The 23145-nt window shown below is 39.9% G+C and overlaps 1 protein-coding gene across 25 annotated transcripts in view; it reads right to left on the reverse strand.

Annotated features, from left to right (window-relative positions):
- Window positions 1-10946: 10946 nt before the first annotated feature.
- The window catches only part of NRXN1 (neurexin 1), a 740438-nt gene continuing 728239 nt past the window's right edge, over window positions 10947-23145 (reverse strand). For all 25 annotated transcript variants that reach the window (XM_059835686.1, XM_059835685.1, XM_059835683.1 and 22 more), the window contains one exon: window positions 10947-11254. In XM_059835686.1, coding sequence (XP_059691669.1) covers window positions 10947-11254 — 308 coding nt within the window. The remainder of the gene's footprint in view (window positions 11255-23145) is intronic.

A 23145-nucleotide genomic window follows, 5' to 3' on the forward strand; every position in this document is an offset into this window, starting at 1 on the left:
GTAGCAACAGGAGTGACCAGACAGTATTAATAGGCTTGTTGTTGGTTTTGGTTTTTTAATGAACCTTTTGTGTAAATTTTCACAAATTTTAAAATGCCAATTAAAATGATTTACCATTCTAATGCTCAATTATTTGAAACCTAAGTGTTTGCATCATAAGAATTTGAAAGACGATCATGACTTAACTCAGAATTGATATCATTTGATTATTCTTTCCCAGCCTTAGAAATAAATCAAAAAAGGTAAGGGAAAAGCATAAGCATTGACAAAAGCACTTCTCTGCATTTCAAAAATTCCTGGTGGATGATAGTGGGAGTAGTAAAGAAATGTGGCTGTTCAGCAAAGAAGCTCCAGCTGACAGCATTCAGTAAGCATCTGAAGGAAGATGAGACTTCATGAATCAAATTCAAGTGGAGCCCTGGGACCACCCCACAGGAGAGACTGAACATGCCCCATAGGAATGAAATTGCTAGTGCTTTGCCATCGATTCCAAAGGAGTTCTGCCTTTCTCCCTGTGGCAGACCCTTACTTCCCCTCGCCGCATCCCACAGGCCAGGTTAGGCAGGCACGGTGCATCTTCTTCCCCGGGTAGCATGGCAAACAGCCCTGAGTGTCTGCACTGCCGCTTGCACAGAGGTATTGAGCTGAGGTTACGCTTGCCAGCTAAAGCATTCATGGCTGCGTTCCTGCAGCACCACAGACCTGCGAGAGAAGCCGGGCAGCCGCTGAAGCACCTAACCTACACTGAGCTCAGGGCCAGCACAGCCACACCACTACAAATCCTAGCTCCCTATCTAGCAGTCATAACTGACAGCACTGCAAACACCTCCAAAGTGTTTACAGAACTGAGGGCCTTGCAAGGGTACAACAAAAGCAAAATCTCATTGTTGATCAGGGATATTCAGAGCTATTTGGCTCCTTTCCTTTTTTCCTTTCCTGTTTATTTTCCCCAGACAGTTGCAACTACCACAGCTAGTGACCTTTATCATTTTGCTGTTCCATCCTATTATCACAAAGTCCCACTGCTGGATTTTTATTCCACTTTCATTACATAGCATCTGCACAATTTTTAAAAACAATTTCGAAAATTGAAGTGTCCTGTTTGTACAATCCCCATTTTGTTAGGCTGCATTATTTATTGCTGAAACATCAGGACTTTCACATCTCACCGGTCTGCCAGACTAAAATAGAGTTATGAAAGGCCATTAAGGACTTGGCAAAAGTAAGTTATGAATCCACACCAACCTACTGTCCATTTTAGGAAATCAGACTGGTTTTAGGTTCTTAGGATTGGCTTTTCTATATTCTGTGGTCAGGATGTTTGTACAGGACCATATCCTTCCTCTCAATCCACTTCCTGGAGCATTTTCTAATATACTGATTTATTTGGGGTGCTACATACTCAGGATGAAATCCCTGCTCACGCTGAAGTTAATGGGAGTTTTGCCTCAAACAGAGTATATATATTAATGCCAAGTTCTGCTTGTGAAACAGGGACTTTGCTGGTACGCAGCAGTATCTGCGTAACAGTTCCCATGGATGGGCAATTACCGAACATTGTCATGTGGGGAGCAGAGCAGCACAATAGGCAAAGACCGTGCTAACATGTAGGTCTGGCAAAGCTGCCTTCCAGAAAGGCAACACAGGAGATCAGACACCAGACTGTTGCCACAACTTATTTGTAGACACTGAAACCTTCACCCAGGTTGTGTGGCAATTGCCATCAAGACTCAGATCAACAATAACCCTAATTTTATTTTTGAATTTGAAGTCTCTAAAATTTCTAAATTAGCTTAGATGATACCAAGAGCTCACTTAATATGTCTAAAAACTCTAAAGTCATATTCTTGTTGCCATATTGAACTGTTCTCAACTGAAACCGAGCAGTTTCTGAACAAGCTTATGTTAACAGAGAATGTTTCTTTCTATATTTAGCAATCAACTTCTGCTAAAATGTAATAATAAAAATAGACATCTCAAGATGATTTTTGGAACTTAGGCAAAACTTATAAGCAGCCACTTAAACACAAATATGGTCATTTATAATAATTCAGATATAAAAATCTTTTATCATCAGTCTGTACCATCAGTCTTTGATGCCTAACACTTAGAAATCTGAAAGAATTAATGATGACTATTCAGAATACTTGTATGAAATGCTCATAATAATATGCAGTATGCTAGAGGGAAGCGTAATCACTCTGTACTTAAAAGCAGCAATGAAGTTTCAGTCTTAATGGAAATGGCAGCTTTTCCATCTGCAGCAGATACAAGCAAAGATGTCAAAATGTAGCCCAATCTCTTGTGGTTTCTCATGGTATTTTTCATACTGACTAAATCAGAAAACTGATTAATTCCTTTATAGGAAAGAATTTATTTTGGTGAGAACTAGGTTAGAGAAGACTGTCAAAACTTTGGTTCAAAGCACTTCTGTGTTGCAAAATCTGGATGTAGAGTTTCCCAGAGACCAGGGTTGTTCGGTGCAGTTCTGCCTCTTTGAGCAGTGGCCAAAGCCAGCTCTGCTCCAGCCAGTTCTTCCAGTTCACCTACTCCATCTAGAGCTCCAGCAGATGCAGTTTTCTTACAGCATATTTCTACAAGTTAGCGATTGCACTGTTGCAGATCTCAGGCAGTGTATGAAGAAGCCATGTTACCAACACTATCTAAAAATACTTCCATGTTTATCTCAACCTATTCAAAGGACAAAGGTCCTTCAAATCATTATTTCTTTAGGTCTAAAGAAAAGGGTAGAGGGGATGCTAGGAAGTGGGGGCCAGAATTGCAAAGACACCAAGTCCTGTGAAAATATCAGGAAGGCCTTAACATGTAACAGTAATTTTCACTTAGGCGTGGGTACTTCATATTAAAAATACCCTAGTTTTATTACAATGAATTGTTATGAGCACATTAGCATATAGCAATGCACAAAGGGTGCTTCAACAGGGAAGTTTTATTTAAGATCAGGAGTACAGTTCTGAAGCAATTCCAGCTGTTCCTACTTACTACACTTCAATTAACTTCACAGAGCACTCTGTACAAAGGAACTGGACACTTTCCAGATTAAATAGATGAGCTCCATGACTGCACCTAATGCTACCTAACCACTAATTGGCACTCAGTCCATGGGACCAGACTACAACTGGTTCAAAGAAAACCCTGAAACACAGAGGTCAGGTCCTCAGCACCAGCTGCTTTGCTCTCTAAATTTACTCTTATTGAGCCATACTTGCTGCTGGAGATGTAGCCTAAACTTTGAGTCACATCCTGCAATCTTTACTTAGACAAAACTATTAAAATAGATGAGAAACTGGTCTAGGTAATGACTTATATGTGCGCTATCAGCATTTTGAAAGACTTCCCTAAGAAGAGCCTGCAGACGGGTATAAACAAGCTCCCAAACAAACTTAGCCTTCAGGAAAGCTGAGCATAAACTTGCCTTTCCCAAGCACCATCAACAAACCAAGACTTAAATAAATTAATTACCTGAAATTCTTCTGCTTGCTATATGTGGATTTGGGGGACAGCACGAGACAAAACCTGCTTCCCTTTTATTTCTCCTTCTTCTTTCCCTCACTGGAGTATATTCTTGTCCTGTGTATTGAACCTCCCCCATAAATGAAACAGAAACCAGTAAAACCCCAGAAAGCAGAGGAGGAAGTGGTTCTGGCTTTTAAATCCTGCCCTGATGTGACTCCTTGCTTTGAATTGGTTGCCAGCAATGCCTTAATCTAAAGGAAAATCTTTGATCAATTAGCTCACAGGTGGTGTGAAGCGTCTGTTAACTACAGCAAGTTCTGCACTCCCTAGCAGGGCAACCCTTCTGCCAGGTGGGACTGACAGGCAGATGTAGCAAGCCTGCTACCTCTCCATGTGTAATCAGCAAGGAATAAAACCCACCTGTGAACCTGAAAAGCTGAGTAGCAGACAGTGGCAGGCAGGGTGGGATTTCCCAGAGGAGCTTGTTGTGTGACTCTTTTCTTCCGTAAGGTTTTTACATCTCCTTGTGCTGAAGCTTCTCCCTCTCCCTATGGTTTAACAGAGTGTGTTGCTAGACCTCGCCCTCAGTCAATTTTCTGGTCCAAATCTTTGAGATCTGGTGTCCCAGAAAATTAGGGACACCTGTATTGCTGTGGGGTGAGTTTAATGCTTGTGGGATGCTTTTGCTGCCTGGCCTCCTTCCCCAGGCACAGGAGGGCTGAGCTTCTCTCTGGCGTGAAGCACAGGCAGGTAAAGCTCTAAAGAAACGCTAAACTAATTCCTAATTAAATTCCTAAACTCTTTATGTCACCACGTTTTTAAGAAACTTTTTTTTCCCCCCCTTTGAGGGATTTGGCAGCTAAAGAAAACCTGGGCCTGCTCCAGCTTGGCCGAGCCATGAGCCCTGTGCCAAGCTCCCCATCCAGTCCTGGTTGTGAGACCCTCGCAGCTGAATTTTCCCCCATTTCTGTAATCACACTGGGCTGGGGCCTGCAGCCCTTGTATCTTCTCTCCTCACGGTCATCCATCTTCAGGGGGTCATACCGGCTCCTGAAACACCACGCTTGCCAGGGTAATGCAGCTCTGAGGGCCTCAGCGCTGCCACAGCTGTAGGAGCTGCAGGAGCTCAAAAAAATAAGGAAAAGGGAGATGCTCATATCTCAACAGCCTTGTCTGAAGCATTGACTGGAGAGGCCCCGCACGACCACACGCTGGCTGGACGCTGCCCATTGTCCCCTGCTTGCTGTGGACTTGAAAATGGCCTTGGGACCACGGGGGCCCGCCTCACGCTGACCCGCCATTTTGACAGAGTATAAACTCAGGGCCTAGTGGGAGCGGAAGCAAGGGCAGCCCTTTGGGGACAACATCAGGGACCGTAAGCCCTTCCTCATGTCCTGGCCCTTGCCATCCTTCCCCGGAGCACAAGCTGAGCCCGCCCTGGTGTACAGGGTTTCCCCGTGCACCTCGCCCAGCACCCTGCCCTCGGCCGCCATTGCCGTGCACGGGGAGCACAAAGCCGCTACCAAGCTCAGGTGTCTGCTGCACCCAGGGGCCGCCGCCGGTGTGAGGTGGGACCTCTCGTTTCTGGACCGCTTTCAGCCGCCGTGCCTGAGGCCAGGGCTCTCCTGAGCGGGACGGAGGTTTCTCCCTCAGACCCGCAGCCACGCAGCCTGCTCCGGGCCACCAAGTCTGGTTTCTGTTTCATACGGCGCTGGCTGTGCTGCGACATGTTTGGGGAGCCGCTTAATTTGTCTCACGAAGCAACCCACTGTACTTTTCCCAGAAAATGTATTTTAATTTCAAAGGGAAAAGGAAGGTTTATCTGGAAACAGCCCATCAGCTGGCGTGTAGCGGCTGTTTGTGTAAAACCTGCCCAGTCCCCCCGACCGGAGGGTGCCTTAACAGCACCTGGGCCCCCGGGCCTGAAAAAGCCGATGCTGCTGCGCAGGCCGTGCCTGTATTTGTCAGCCTACCGCATCCCAAACTATGACTAACAGAAGTATTTTACTATTTATCATCCGATAAATGCTTACTGGCTTGTAATCGGCCTCGCTCACAAGAGTCCGGCCAACGCGCCAGCAGTTATTTTTGGCTGCCCAGATTCCATTTTCCTGTGTTATTTGCTGCAACCAGACCGACGTGTTCACATTTTGATAGCCGTGTTGTCGGTTCCTGCGCTCGCTGACAAACGAGCTAATGTCTTTATTGTTTACCGAAAGGATGTTGTTGAGGATTACTGGCCTGGATTTTTAAACCTCTCAAGTGTATGCCAGCATGAAATTACTGTCCTTAAAGGCAATTTACTCACTGAGAATCCCACACTCTTTGAAATAACTCTATCCCTTATGTCACCATGTCTTTTCTTTAAAAAAACCCAAAGTCCACCACAATTCAGCCCCACTGGAGGAGCACTGTCATATGGAAATCTGCTTGTTCTGAAGAACAAATGAGGATATTTGTAGAGTAGTGAGTAACGGAGAAAGGCGAGGAGCCATATTTTCTTTTCCAGAAGTCAGAGTTGATGGCTGAAGCCTGTCAAAGACCTTGAGAAGCCTCCAAAGTAAGCGGATTGAAGACTGGGTGCGTTCTGGCCCCACAGCTCACAAAACTGAGCAGACCTGTATCAATGACTTTTTTTTTTTTTCTGGAAATTCTAGCTCAAAGGTTAACCCGCGGGGAATGCTGCTGGTTTCATGGAGAGCAATGACCAACCAAAGAAGGAATAGACCATCCAGACAAATCAGAGGCTGGCAGGCGAGCAATTTCATCATCCCCAAGCATTCATCAATTCATAAATCAATTTAAATGCAGTGTGGATTTCTTTTTCTCCCCACTCCCATGAGGGCCAGAAACATTTTAACGCTGAAATACTTACAGACTCTAACAAAGTGGGGGCTTTAAAATAAAGCAAATAGCCTTCAATCCAAATAAAATTGTACTGACAAATTTGGCATACCCCAGCACAATGCTTCCAAGCACCTCTAAACAGGACTGTACTGCACTTAGAAGCAAATTTCTATAATCAATATGAAAATCATACCTAGGTACCCAATTTAAAACTGTTTTCTTGCACTATAAAGAAGTCACATTGGAGGAATTAACAAATACAGTTGTCATTTTCAGCCTACGTATGCTCTATTTCCCTTATTCTAAGTTGGGTTTGGGGAGGTTGTTTAGTTTTTTCTCTTTTTTCCTCATCTTGTGAAGGTTTTTTAGCTACTTGGCCACAGTGATGATTGATTATGGAGGCCACCACTTAAAGCGGTTAGCTGATGATGGATGATGCAGGTACTGAGAGGCCATTAGGATTTTGGTGGAAGGGACAGCACAGTATAGATGTAAGAAAAAAATGAACAAATACAGTGTAGAATTAAAAAATTTATAAATAAATGTGATTTTTTTGTAGTAAAACAAAAATCACTATTGTTATAGCTCCTTCAAAGGTGTATAAAGCATTGTCCTAAATGGGATGTTCAGTATTTATTTAAAAACACACACACACACACACACACGAGTACTAATCCCAGTATAAAGCAGTTTAGAATGTAAGTTTAACTACCAACTGTTTTATACCAATGGAAGATAGGGGCTGTTTTCTCCAAATATTCCTGAACTTAAATTATCTAAAATACTTCAGTCTACTCCTAATTAAGCAGATGAATAAATCCCATTGAAGTCAAAGAAGCTACTGGTGTGATTAAAGAAGATACATACTTAAATTCTATTTGGAGTTTAGATCCAAAAGCTTAACTCCATCCCCATTCAGCAATACATTTAGGCAACTTTAGACAATAGCTTAAATCAATAAGATTAGATGTTTGCTTGAAGTTACCCGTGAATTTTAATGCCATGCTAAATAGGAAAGTACTTATGTAATGGATTAGCTCCGCTTGAAATTCTGTAATTATTATCTAGGAATGTTTTTAAGGACCTGAAATACATTCATTTTTCCATTAATTTTTAAACTATCTTTTAGACAAGAGAAAATATTTTAACTTTTCATCCCATTACCTTACCTTCTGCCATCTTCATTCCACCAGAAAAAAAAAAAGTGGTGGAAAAGGAAGGGAATTATTTTTGCATTCATAGGGGGAGGGGAACATCAAGTTTTAATTTCTTGATTTTTTTATTTAAAAAAAAAAAAAAAGATAGAAAATTTCAATTGAAGTAATTCTATGCAAAACCAAACATTGCATTAATGTAATTTATACTTTTCTAACTGGGCCAGCTGAACACAAGACTTGTAGAAGGTTTTCAGTTAAGTGTACAAAGAGCTCTGAGGTTGCTTTTTCCTGACGTGAATGTCTGTAATTTCATACCAATTTATTGTATTTTTTCACTGCTTTAAGATGAACAGGTACTCCAGATCTAAGAGCAAGAGAAGAAACAAGCCAGTGTTTGTATTAAGAAACATTTTTATTAACAAAACAGTAAATTCCACTTGCTTAGCATTTCCAATAATGAATAAATTGGCCTTGCAACAAATAAAAAAATCGTAAATATCTATCACAGAAAGCACTATAAGGTTAGGGGCATCGGGCCTCTCTTCGATGTCTTAGGGTTGAAAGTTTCACACGTTATTTAGTGTTTTGTTAAAAAAGGCAACACAATACAGTCATAGAAATGAAGCCATCTCAGTCAAACAAATCAGGTTATTATAGAGAAAGGATCCAATTTTATGTTAGGTAGTTGGTTTATGTCTGTTTGTTTGTTTGTTGTTGCTGCTGTTTTTAAACAAAAAGGAATTTTAAATCCACTTGCTGGCACTTCTGATACATCCATATTTGTTTTTTGTTAAATTATGAAATTAAAGAGGAAAAAGGAGAACCTTCAGAAACAGTGTTAAAATCGTGTTTGCTTATTAGAGTAGTAACAGATCTTTTTTTCCTTGATGTATGGATTTAGTTAAACATTAATCTACCAAACTGCCTGGAAGTTGACCTGGCCGTGCTATTTCATGAATGCAATCAATAGCAAGCAGAAAAGACCATTTCATCTCGCCCAAACCATATTCCATCATGTCCAGTCTCCTGTCATCAGATTATTCTTGTTCTTCTACGTATCTTCAAGCACTGAAATCTGAACACCACCTGGCTTTCAACTTCTTCTTTCCCCCCTCCAGCTGAAGTCTCTTGCTTCCAGCAATGACCTCCAGTATACCTGACCCTGCCGTTCCCTGAGCACAGCCATCTTGTAAAGGTGGGAGAAATTATGAATGCCACAGGTGAACAACAATCTAAGAAATGAACATCAGATGGATTTAGTGAACCTGTTCTCATTTTTGTGTAAATGCTAAGGAAAATAAAAAATCATTTTACAAATGCAACATGACACACCTCGATGTGGTTGGCAACCTTCAAGAGAGGTGTTTTCATGTCAGCTACATGTATTTTTAAAGTGCTCTGCCTCCCAGATAGATAGCTGTACCAGTTTCCAGCCTTTTTCATCAGCTATGGTGAATAATACACAACAAAATGTTTTGTGCCTGCTGTTTAAAGCTAATTTTAAATTCCTCCTTCCTGTCTGTAAAGTGTGAACATCTATACCCCTCCCAGGAGGCCTTCCAATGATTTGGTTGATTTCTATTGAACTACCCTCTTTCTGTCTAATGTATTCCCTTTGAACTTCCGTGTAAATAAAATGTTACACTATGATTTATTGCTGTGAACCTAATGAAATAATACTAGAAAAAAACCTTAACATGTGAATTACAGCATTATATTTAATACATTTAACTAAAATGCATTAATGTTTTATATATGCAAGAAAAGCTATGTGTTACTTTAAAACATGATGAACTTATTTGTCTGGTTATGATGTCTTGCAATACTACACAATCAACTTAGCTAAAAATACTTTTTCATATGTCAAAGATGCCCACTGTTGAAAAATACTATCGTGCACCTCAAGATTATTTCCTTTTTGGAGAAAGGGGTAAATTCTGCAGTAGAATCAGCCTGGATGATTAAAATGGGTCTTTTTAGATCTTTTACCACCCAATGCTGTAGTAGCTGTCGTTCATATAACTGAATGCCAGATAAACACTATATGATACTTCCTAAGATTCTCAAGAAACTCATCATTCTCATAATTTCTTAAGAACAAGGTTTCTGTAAGGCAAACCATGCTCTCCAATAGTGAAGCTCTGACTGGAAGCCAAAGGCCAGTTTAAGTCACTAAATATTTAGCTAATTAATGAATGTGTATTTCTAGGAAAGTTGGCCATTCTGATCAACTTCATTGATGCATATCAAGAGCAAGAGATGGGGGGATAGGAGGGAGAAGACAAATTACAGTAGAGATATATTTTTTCTTTCTAGTCCACTTCTTTCATACAAACTACTAAAACTTAATTGCAACAGAATAGAGGCTGTACAGGTAAGAAAAAAATTAGCTGACTCTTATATACATTCATACACATCCCCCTTAGTATAACCACTACACTGTAAATTAATAAAAAAAAAAAAAGAGAAAAAAAAGAAAGGGGAAGAAGTCTGGGACAATTTATAATGGCTGCAAAAAAACTGAAGTATGTCTGTTGCTCCAGATGTCATAAAACTCTCTATACCTAGCAACACTTATAACATTGAGTTTACCAAAAATGGCTGAAGAGCAGATATAGTTTGCATTTTCTATACAACAGGCTATAAAACATCACTTATCACAGTCCAGAAAGCACATATAGATGTGTTTTTATATAAACATATGTAATAACATATTAAGCGTGCATGAAAATTTCCCAATGATTGCATCTATGCCCTCTTGTTTTTTTCTTTTTTTTTTTGTGGAAATGTGCCTTATATTCCAGATTTTTGTTTTTGTTTTTGAAAATAAGGCCTCCGTACTATTTTCCTCACAACCAGAAAGGGGCTTTTTGAAAGTATTTCTACGTAAGTCTTCAGAAAAGCCAGCACTCTGTTTCAAATGCAAGTTTCCAATCACTGCTTCACTGCACCAGACGGCAAACTCTTTATGTTTGCTTGTTGAGTCACCATATATAATGACAGTCTTCTCTGACAATAAGACTAACTTACTTCTCAAGAAAGCGCTAGCACTTTGGCTAAATCCAGAATCATAGGTAGCTTCTTTTTTTCTTTTTTTTTTTCCTGTTTTGTTTTTTTTTAAATTTGTTTTGTTTCATATTGTGCCTTGATGTTGTAGTAATACTCCTTGCTTTATGAATGCGTGGTGTCATCATTGTCTTTCAGAAATGTTCCAGCAACATAAAGACAGGCAGAGTAAATGAAAACACTGTGGATGTTAGGGAATTTATCAGCTCCTGTTTCTGAAAAACAAGAGCATGAAATGCTTGTTTTTAAAAACAGTCTTTCCTTTCTGATTGCATTCCCTGTCTTTTTTGTTTGTTTGTTTTTGAATGTGCTTCATAAAAAGTAAAGTAAATAAGTTTGTATTATGTCTCAGATAAAATGAAGACTATTTCTATACAAGCGTTCTTTTAGATGTTGCGATCAGACATAGTACTCCTTATCCTTATTTTTCTTGTTTTTGTTGGAACTTTTAGCGCTGTTGGGCTGTTTCTCCTTGATCACAGCCCCATTGGATTGTGCTGAGTTACTGATGTAGTTTCGACTCTCATCTACGTGATACGATCCTTCATCTCGATTCCTGTACTTGTACATAGCATACAGGAGAATGAGGATACACAGCGCCGCTGCTGCCACGATCCCAACCACCATGCCTGTGGTGCTGCTGGATTCACGAATCACCTCGGATGAGCCAGGGTACTCCCTTCCTCCTCCTGCCCTGGTAGGATTTGCTGTAGGTAGATAACGAAATAAGGGAGAGGTTATTATTGAGGTTGCACATCGAGGACTTAGTCATATCTACCTGCTACAAACATGCGTCTTTCTAATTGCACTCACTAGGTCAGGACTGCCTATCAAGGTACCCTGCTCTACCCCTCCGAAAACATTTAGGTTTGCAGCCCATTCCATTTTCAGGTCTGTCAGCAGAAGTAAACAGGCTTTTAAACAAGGAAAAGGACAGCAAGGAAAAATCTCATTTTAGCCTTCAAATGTATAATTTCTCCAAATGCTGTTATTAAGCAAAGTATGCCTAAATAATCTGGAATAACAGCCGTGCTGCAATTTAAATGCCAGAACACAAATATCTGGGAGGAAAAGATCTCTCTCTCCCACTCCCTCCCTCTCTCTTTCTCGTTTTCTGTAAAGAACAAAAAGTAACACTATCGTACTTACTGAGAAGACAGTGATGATAAGACAGACTACCAAAGAGAATGGGGGAAAAAAATCAAAATTTATATATATATATCTTATTTACTTTCATTACTTTTAGAGAGCTATCCAGCCCTACCTTCTCTTTTCTAATTCACAGTCTTCCTTGAATATGGCTACACTTTAGAGTACTTTTTCACTCAACTTCTCCCATTCCCTCTTTTCGACATTGACGCCAATACCAGACATTCCTTCAAGCAACGCTTTACGCTCAGAAAAAACCTCTCAAATCGCACAGAGCGAGGGCTCAGCCTTCTAAGAACCCACCTCTCAGGCCAGACTCCGGTCTTTTCAGCTGTGATATGAACTGAACTGACCTGTGTCTTCAGACTCTAAAGTCTTCTTGATAGGAACTATTGTGTTGTCTGGCACATTTTATCCCCTTGCACAGCCATGTGGAATGAAAGCCTAATTCCAGGAGGAATTTCTAGCTTAAATGCTCACAGCACACACAATGCTTATGCATCTCCCATTATCTCCTTTCTTTATTGCGTTTTGCAGAAGGAGGAGAGACAGATCTTTGTACAGAATCGCTTTAAGTGGCAACAGCTGAGACGGATCTTCTTCTGTAACTTAGCTAGTGTCATGGACAAAAATGAAGTGACCTGGGTCGATGCAATATTCCTCTAATTACACCAGCATTTCCAAACTCCTGAGAGGCTGTGTACCTCCAGCACTGCCAGCCTTGGCTCAGCTCAGGAGCCAGAAAAGAGGAATGAGTGAACCAGGGTTTCCCACTGAGCAGTGTAGAACACTCTCATTAAGCATCCAGGCTGGCTTACAGAAACCGTATTTTAAATCATTATGCATGGCTAAAAATGCAGTCAGTAAAATATAAATGTTAACTAAAAGTACTATTAAACAGTAGTTTTACAATATATTCATAATGTTAGCTTTATCAAGCCTCGCCTACAACTAGCATTTTGTTGAAGCGTATTAGAGAAGTGTCTCGCTCAAGGTGCACAAAAGCACACCATGCCCCATAGTCACTTTTTTTTGCACTGGAAAGACATGGTAGGAAGATGATGATTTTAAGGATGCTACGTTAAAGGTAACGCCACTCAAACTATCAACACTGGTCAAAAGATTGCAGCAAGTTTGGACAACCAGAAGTAAAAGCAACCACCAGCTACAGACATCCACAAGTGGCCTATGAATAATAAAACACAGAAAAAAACCCCACAACCCCCCAAAAGAACTAAGTTCCCTCCCCACCTTGGTATTACTCATCATTTATTTATTGCTGATTCGTGTTCTTACTGTTGAAACACCACTTCCTGGCAGTTATCCCACATAGGTTTAAAGAAGGTGACATTTCATTTGGCTGAAAGAACAGAAGCACCACAGTAACACTCAAGAAAACTGCCATTCGTGTCAAATAGCATTTTAACTTTTTTTTATTGTTTTTCCCCTCTGAAAGTTCTTAGTTGTTATGAGTTGGTACGATCGGCATTTTCTATGACTACACAAGAGATCTTGAAATTTCGCTTCAGAAGGCTCTAAGATTTTTTCTCATTTCAGGGGTAGATGCCACCCTGCTAAGAAATGTGGTGTGCCTCAAAGTAGTCAGTGACTGGTTTAGATCCTGTTTCTCCATTGTAACTACTGTAGAAAATGGAAATTCTTTTACACATAGGGTGTCATTTATTGTTTTACAAGAGACAATGCATTGTTGCAGAATAAAGGCTCCTGAGTATTTCCATAGTGAATGAAAACGAGACAAAGTCTTATCTTACTGTATATGATTTCAGGAAATTAATTTCTGTCTGAGAAATAATAGAAGCAACTGAAGAAACTCTATCAATACCTGATGGAATAACAGCTGCTCTTTCTCTTCAGAATACAGACATTTGGGCCAAATGCCATCAACTAACTTTAGAATTAATGTCTACTAAATGACACTTAACAGCTTGCTCAGAGGAAAACATTCTTTTAACACTGCAACCTAAAAAAACATGTAAGGAATATTTTTGAACGTTACCTAAACTCCTGCCTTTCACCTGATGGCATCCTTTTATTTTTAAGAATGTTTTCACGATTATCTCATTTATCCCATCTGTCTGAGGAATATTCAACCACTACATTAATGTTATTTAAACTTAGAACATTTTCAAAGCATCTGTTGTTACATTTGTTTGGACTTCTGTAAAAGGAGCAGTTCAGCAAGGGAAATTACTTCTTGCTATTTCTCTTCCGTTTACATTAAAATACGCTTTTAACCTAGCAGGGCCTCCCTCTCAAGACAAATGAAGGAGGAGGAAATAAGAGGAAACTTTTACAAAGCACATGGGTTTCCCTGTGAGCATTTTAGGTAGGAATGGCTAATGGCGCACATGCTAAGGCAAGTGTCCTATTCTGAGACAGGGAGGAAAAGGCCACTGGGAAAAGGCCAGCCTACACTTCTGAAATCCATAACGCTCCTGAAACAGCTGCCTTCTATTTAAGTAGGACCTTTATTTGACTAAGACTGGACTACCCAAGGGGAATTTACCTGGATTTTTTTTCCCCTGCAAGACAGGAACTATTGCAAGGGACAGCAGATGATCTCAATGGAGAGCAAGTGAAGATTACAAGGTTACGGAAACCTTGCTCTTTGCTTCCCAACTCTTTGAGAAACACATGACGCAGTTTTCTTCCCAGCATCTTGGTGGCTGAACCAGGCAGAGTCATTGGCTACTGGCGCAGCAGGAGTATGTCTATGGGTAACCTTGTCTGCTACTCGGTTGCAGTCTCTGTTACTGTGTGCAGCATCAAAAAGACACTAACTTCATCCCAGATAAAGTTTCTCATTGTAAACGAGAAGCTAAATACCTTATAGGTGAATGTTAAGATTAAATGTAATAAAAACGACCCCGATTTTTAAGAATAAAAAGTCATCCCCACAAAATCCTGAAACAATCTATAATAAATTGAGGATGGTTTCATTAGGAACAAGAGAAAATCATAAAGTCTGTGATTATGCTCAGACCATGCCGTAACAGTGAGAGGAAATAAAAGTCATCTTGTGGCGCAAAGATCCTTTCTTAAAAGAACTTCTCGGATGCACAACTCTCCCTCTGAACAGCGTACAACCAGCCTTTTTGGATTGCCTTAAAGACCAGCTTAGAAGACGCTGATTTTTAAAAGCCTCTTCTACCACTTATGAAAAACTTTGCATGAAATAATAGCAATTGAGCACAGTTTTACATTGTGTAATAATGGATTAGAAAGTTATTATTCTTGACTGTATTTCTAAGTGGTTTAAAATTTGAAGGGAAAAATCTGACTATTTTCAGTGCCCAGTTTTCATTAATACTGTGAAAAGAAAATTGGAATTGCAGGCTCCCATGGTGTTCGTGAATTGAAATTAGCAGACTTAAAAACAAAACAAAAAACCCAACAAAAGGACCCCAAACCTGTTTTCTTTACATTTATGCCTTCCCACAAACTGCGAATAGGAAATTACTCACGAGACAAGAATGTTTAACTACTGCATTTACAATGAGGCATGAAGGCAATTATTTACAGGAAACATACTAATTTTCACTCTGTGTGCTATCATTGTAGACCTGTTTGTGGTCGACTTTCTGTAGCGTTGTTGGATTCTGGTGAACTGGTTTCTAAGCTCACTGCAATTTCAACGTCTCATTAAAACGAATACGTCTGAAAAACAAATCTCAGTGCTTCCTCTGCTGATGGGGAAAGATGCAGCCCAACTGCAAAACCAGGATGAGGATCTGCTGTAAACTTGTGCAAGAGACTGAGCTCAAACCCGCCCTGGTCTAAATACAGGGGTACCTCAGCCTGCTCCCCTCCTACTGAGCCTCAAGTAGCTCTTGAGGGGAGGCAAGAACTGGCTCCCTAGGGGATGTCCATCAATGAGTGAGCTGTTGTGGGCGGGGAGGAGTATGAGGTGGTTCCACATGTGGCTGCTATAGCTCAGTGACAAACTTTCATCAGACTTGGAACAGTCTATATCCAAAGCCATGATCTAATCCACGTGAGAGAGGTACCACAAAACTATGCGCGTTACCGAACACACGCTCTACGTTCCTTGATCATAATGGCATCATGACTCAAAGAGAACGGGAGCTGAGACCTGCACACGCAACACACTGTGATGTGGTGGAGAGGTGTGGTGCTTATGAGCAGAGTAGGTACATTTGCCATCTCGAACTCACGCCACTGCATTTGTTCTAAGAAATCTGTCAGACGCTTACAGAGCTTGAGGGAACAAGACAATAACCTACTTTCAAATGTGTTTCAGAGAAAATTATTAAGGTATCTGTTCTACTCTTTGGTACGCAAACTCAGGTTCTTTACTTCCTATAAATTGAAATCTCGAAGGTTCTCTGAAGAAAAGATATAATGCATTAAAATACCTCTAAAGTGACGTTAACTAACTCAGCTAGTCACAAAAAATAGTCTAGCAGCGAAACACCATCCACAGCTAAAAAGGTTGTTTTGCTAAGAAGCTAAACATTGTTTCTGCACAGAATATAGTGTTTATTTCTAAGTGCAATGATTTGCCATATATTGACTTCAAATCATTTACAAATCCTACCAACTCCTTAGGATGGCAGGTTTTGCAAATAACATTTTTTTTCCCTGTGGTTGAGAGGTGGGAGGATTGTCGTCTCAATCTTCTTTAAATGTCAACATAAGTCTAAAGGGAGATAGGCTAGTTGGTAGCACAGTGCCAATTGATAAAGCATACCAAATCAATGGGTTTTATAAGTTAATATGCTCTGCGGAGCTGAGGCGAATATTTCACACAGTTTAATAAGAAGCCTTTGTGAAAACATCTTCCACGAAACTAAATTTAATTTTAGCCAAAATGGAAAATGTAAACCAATATATCACTTAATGTTTTTAGCAGTCTTCATCCCTGTGCTCTTACTCTATTAGCATATTTTAACAATTTCAGTTGCATTGCTCCTCTTTTAGTATTCCTCCTCTCCCAATATGGATCCTTTCTCCTTTTACCAGTTCAGCTGTCAGTCTTACCTCTCCCCACTTCTACATTTGTCATTCACCTTTGCACCTCTGCTTCTCTCTTTCCTACATGGAGTAATTTATCCCATAACCGTGTGTGTTCTGGGAAATCTTTGGTAATTTGTTCCTTTGCTTGAGAAACTTTGACTGATCAGCAGAGTCAATGGGTGGTCTAGATTTTCAATTGAAGTATTCCTAAATGGCAAAAAAATTAAATGCTTTTGCAAATAAGATAATGTAAGGAAGACAAAACCAACTACTGCACTACTGATAGCATGTTTTCAAGCTACAGTTAAGCTGCTGTAGTCATGGGGAACCAGTTCAGGCATCTAAACCAGTATCTTTTGCTCAGTTAGTTGCCTGCAGCTCTAGCTCCCTGAAGACTCAGATGAACACCAGCGTTACGGCAAGAAAAGGGCAAGGGCACTGGAAACATAAATTTTTGGTGGCAGCTAACTGTGAGATTGGCTTCATTGTACCAAAAACTTAATAGTGTTAGCGACAGTGACATTTGGGCCCCACTGAACTTGGCAAAAGCTTTGCCACTGAGCGGTGCAGGACCAAGGTTTCATTGCTTGCTATTTGTATCATTACAATCTCATTTAAAAAAAGCAAAAAAACCCAAACCACCTAATCTAGGAACCAGTTTTCTGCAAGGGAACACCAAAATATAGTTGTAGGGGGTGAGGAATCTGATGGCTTGGCCTGCAGAGCAAGGAATGATTCTTCCTCATGAAATGAGCTGGAGGTGCAGACACCCACATTCATCTTTGCAACTGTGGGTGATTCCCTGACGGTCTTCCTTCACTAAGCAGCTACTACATGAAGAGATAAATGTCTATGCCACAAACATGATATATACGGCTTGAATGTTGGAGCTGAAAGCACACTGCATTCAATTTACTCTAAATACTGTCATCAAGTCAGATCCATTACTGACAAAGTTGATAATGTGCCTGGGAAAAGAAGGGGCCAGGCTTTCAAGCCATCCAGAATATACATGCACACACACTGGAAACGCGACCGCTACAAATACCAAGCTACACTCGCTAAACAAAGGCTTGCATACAACTTGCAGATACAGCTATACTTGTTCAGCCTAAATCGTATTACTGCCAAGACCTTATATGCTTCTCTGGGGGTGGGAAGAGAAAGATGAATGGACTTCAGGATTGATATAAACGACACTTGATGTAATTAACGTTCTTTTTCTCATGATAAAATCATTAAAATGAGTAAGACCACCTTGTTTTTCTTTGCTTCTCTCATCATACTCTGTAAAGCAATACTGGTGTCGCTGATGTTAGCACAAGGAAAAAGATTGAGATCTCTATAAAGCTTTGTCTTATTTTGGAATATGATTCTCATGTTCTTGCTGCTTTCATCTTCCCTTTCATTTATCCCTTTTCTGTAACTTTTTAAAGGGTACGTTCACAACATGTGCTGTTGCTGTATCTACATCAGAATCCACTGTTTCAGCCAGCTTACATTTAAACTGTCAAAAGTCCCAAATCTAGACCACACCTCTTAACCTCAGGAGAAGTGCTGGTTTTGAAACCTATGGGCCAGAACAGCATGTCAACACAGCAGAACAAGGTTTCATTCAGGTCTTTATATAGTTAGAAGGAGATAGCCTACGGCTAGACTATTTCAGGTACATGCATCCTCATTACAGGCTACTTTTGCTTTGAATTTTCCCTGCTTCCATTTATGAGCAATATCCTTAGAGAATACCCAGTTCTCAAACTTGTCAGCATTCACCTGCCACTTTGCAGGCTGTCAAATGCCTAGTCACACACTAAAAACCCCCTGTGACTCCACAAAGGTTTAAATTAGGTGTTAGCAAGCAGCTGAAAATTAGCAGTCCTACCTGAAAATTACCTAGTCCTACTACTAGGTATGCAAAAGATAACGAAAATTCACGCTGTACTGATCACTAGAAAACACCAGCAAAAAGTTTACCATTTGCCCTTATCTCCTTCGTCTGGCAGCGGGGTAAGCAACCCTGTTCGCTGCCAGCAGTCTGTTAACATGGTAATTATTTGATAAGCTGCAGCTGGTGTACACCAACTACTTTGTAACACGGTATTAATTGAATTTATCAGGTATTGCAAATGGTTAGTTGGAAGCACAATGGTTTCCTTACACACCTGTAATTTCCCTGTTTGAATGCGGAAAAACTGAGCTGCAAAAGAGCGCTGGAATAGACAGTGTTCTGCGTCATTTAACTCGGAGAGGCAAAGCACGGGCCTCTGCCCTGTGTCCTGCATCCGGTGCAGCCAGCTTCCCTCTTCTTTAGCAAAGCTGTATTTTCCCTGTTTGCTAGGGGTGGCTGCCTCAGATTCCCATCTTTCCATCTAGTCCTTCCTCCAAACAGTAGCTGAGGTAAAGCAAATTTCCTATAGAATTTTAAGGACCTGATTTAACATCGCATTGTTCCAATGTGGTGTGAGAGAAAGCCTTGGCATAGAAGCTGAGCAACACGATGTTAATTCAGGCCGGTATTTTGGCTATAAACCTTTTCATAACTTTGCAAAATCTCGTCTTGCTTCTACTACCATGCCCATAAAACCAAGGATGATAAATAGTCCTGAGGAAGAGGGGGTTTCCCCAAAAAGAGGCAAAGTCAATGCATATGTATTACAAAGTGACAAGAAGTAGTTTCAGTATTGCTAGTGTCCACAATACAATATGCAAGAAAATACATGCGCTAGATGAAGCAAATCAAACCAGAATGAAGTGTACCTCAAGGAACACAACGGGCTTGCATTAATCAGGGCACCATTAGCACATCATCTAATTTCAAGCAACTCATTTATTTATGTCAACAATCTACGTGCAGTCTTGATTCTACGTGTAAGCTTGATTCAAAGGACCAATTTTTAGGATTATACACTTTAACTTAGGATTTTTAAGCATGAAAATTAATGGGACCTGTTCCAGATTCAATGAGCTATTTACTTCATCCTTGGGCAAGCAAATCCTCTGCCTTTCCAGAATTCCTTATTTAACAAGACAAAAGTCTCACTCAAGTCAGCAAATTACTAAAATATTTCTGGAAACCTCAGTTTTGCAATTACTAATTTACTTATCTTCTGCATTTTTCAGCCAATGTCAGTGTGTGAAATCCACCCATGGAAAATATTTTGAGAGTCCACATAATCTTTATTTGGCTTTATTTAACTGGTTTCAGTAAATCTACTGTTTAGAAAATAACCTGAAAACCAAATTCCTCTCTCAGGATGCAAGTTAGAACAGGTCAGTAATGGTTTTCTTACATTTTATTTGTGTATTGTGCTTCTATCCCAAAGTGGAAAGACCATACTTTAGAAGACAAAATAGAGTTTGTGCCCTGTCGGAGTTCAGAAAACTTCAACTGGCATGATCAACATGGGCCACATAACGGATAAGATCTGACTTGGTATTTTAAAAAATAAAGAACGAAAGATTATTAGCATCTAAATGAACAGTACAGTTTATCTATTCAAATATACATAAAAAATCCTTCATGATGACAGTTCAAAAACAAACAGGGTTTTTTTTTTTTGGGGGGGGGGAATATTTTACACCCTGTTCTTTGGTCAAGTGATTCTTTGATTCCAGATTAAAAAGATCTACCCCTTTCTTGAAAATGGTGGAAACATCTCATAGTAAAGACTGTCAGAGCACACACATCTTTATTTCTGTGGCTAACAACTAAAAAATCACAAAAGATTTAGAACTGCCCAGAATCTTTTTTCATATATTAGGGATTCATGTACAGAAACTGGGTCTTAATTAGTTGTATTATTGAAAATCTTGAATGCTAGTCTTGCAAATCACGACTCCTTTGTTTAAGAGAGCACGGTCATAGATCCAATTTCTTTTTTTTTTTGTGTGTCTGACACATTAGCAGTCAATTAATTCTTTAAGGTCTATTTAATACCTTATTCAGTAATTTTTGTGCTTTGTTAGATTGATTTCTTCTTTTTTTCCTAGAGTCATTCTGGACATATCTCACTCTCCGGTTAATGCTGGCATGGTCTGTAAGGCAGGTTCTTTATCTGGGAGTAGCAAAAAGAATAGGTCAAGCAATTGCTTATATGCTAGCAACAGTGTTTCCTGCAATTTTTTTCTGGGGAAAGTCAGGACAATAAGCCCTCAAGAGCGTACACGTACACTTGTGGGGAGGGAGAGAGGAGAAAACGAGAGAGGATGAATATTAAATGGACTGTGAGACAAGTAATTTTCCCCAAATAGCCTCAACAATGAAACAAGACCGTATTCCTCCACCTCAGTGTATGCTGAATGAGAGTAGACTTCTGCTCTCCACCAACCCTGCCTACAGAACTGCAACCCTTAGCTCTAACCTGCTCTCCACTCGCTTCCTCTCACTCACGTTATCTCGTGCAGGGATTGTACACTTGCCTCTGATTGACTAACATATCACTTCTGCACCTGAATAAAAGGACATTATATTAATGGACATTTTATTGTCCGTGATCCAGACAAGCACTGAAAAATTTAGGGAGTTCCACCAAAGTCAGTGGGGATGACACGTATTGTCCACATGTGTTTGTGAATGAGTGATGTGGAGTGCCTGGTTTGCTTCTCTGCCTTCACATCCCAGTCCTGGTATCGCAGCAGGATCACGTGCTTCAGCTTTGCCTGTAAATACCTTCAGAACTGAGTCACAGGTGGTGTTTTACATCTTTAAAAGAATGAAAAATAACAGAGCCTTCTTTTGTGGGCCACCCCTTCAGGAGCATTGAGTACCATGCCCGTTTTTCTTGAATTATTTTGTATAAAATGATTAAATTTCTTCAAACTACTAGAAACATTACCATCTGGTTTTGTCTATGCTGTGGAGATGTTTAACTCCAAACCACTGAACGTGTAACAGCAGTACTAGTAATTGCTACTTAATAAATTTCTCTGAACTGTCTTTTCGTGTTGTCTGCATACGTCTGAAGCATGAGGTAGAGCTTTAGGTACTGCCATACAAATAATAACCTCAGTATTTACATCATGGATGTTTGCCATTCTTATACATATTATAGAAGTGAGAACGTCCAACTTCAGCAAGAGTGTGAGTGGAATATGAATGCACCCTCAAAGTTCACACACAAGGAAATCCGTTCATCATTTATGCACCAGTGGAAAAGGTCTTGTGCAAGTTAACAGAGAGCTTTGTATGATTTATAGCAACCTGATGTCGATATTTCTTACCAGTCTTAGAGCATAGTGAGCTGCTGATATTACATTGATAGAAAACCACTATGCTCAGGAAAAAAAGCCAGCTCCCCCGTTTCCATCCATATTCTGCCTTCTGATATGTTCATATCACTGTGACTGCAATTAATACATGCTAGAAAGCCGTCATCTCTAGGCGATGTATTCAACCTCTCTTTGAATTACATACGCTCGGCAAGGACTATCTACTTAATTGCTCACATTCAGAAGGCACGTTTAGCTACCTGCATTTTGTCTTAAAGTATGCTTAAAAAATAAACTTGCAAATAATTTCATGTTGGTCACAAATCCCCTGTACCAGTTGAGGTTACACAAAGAAAGGATGCATAAGAGTGCGAACACCACCACTACCACCAAAATTACACAGAATGCATTTGAGCAGTTAGGATTCTCTAAACTATTGAAAAATGATTTGTTAGAGTGAAAGAAAACCCTTCCTTTCGGCACGTGCTATTGTTTTCAGTTGCTCCCAACACTGGGAATGTATGAAAATCCTTAGGACTGGCTGGACAGCTACAATTCTACTCGGTATGCCCATGTTTCAATGACGTGGCTGGCAAAGAGTGTTGGTACAATGGATCAATCATCATTTTTAACCTCCTTTTCTTAAATAATTTAGAAAAAAATTCTTTTGGATCAAATTCAAACGAGAAATGCCATATTTGTAATTCACAGTGATGGACATGAAGAGCTCAGTCTACTGGCAAAGAAATGGTTCAGATTGTAATAAAATAATTCAGAAAAATGCAACATTTGCTTTCTGTTGCTTTGGGGGTCTTTATGATTTATAAAAAACATTAAATAACCTAACAACTATTTTAACTTCAATTATAGGAAAATTAATCTGTATCTGAATACCCTCAGTTCCTTTATGTATAGACAAGGTAAGTTCTAACATTTGGAAAGTTTGTAAATAAAGCATAATTTTCACCCTGTAGTAGCTCATACAGACACGTCTATATGTATTTCAGCTAAGCATTTTAAAAGGCTGATTCAAAGCAACCCAGCGATCTTTCTAGTACTGGAAACACATATAGAACTACAGGATAATTGGACTGAGGCACAAATATTCCCTTTATGTCTCGAGCCATAATGAACACAGTAGCCCTGTGAACTAACTGTAATTTTATTTTTCTTTGTTTCAGCTCCTTGCACACCGAATTCCATGAAGTGCATTAAATAGGGCACTTGCAGTGATGTATAAATT

This window comes from Gavia stellata, chromosome 2 (assembly GCF_030936135.1).
Source record: "Gavia stellata isolate bGavSte3 chromosome 2, bGavSte3.hap2, whole genome shotgun sequence".
Lineage (NCBI taxonomy): Eukaryota > Metazoa > Chordata > Aves > Gaviiformes > Gaviidae > Gavia > Gavia stellata.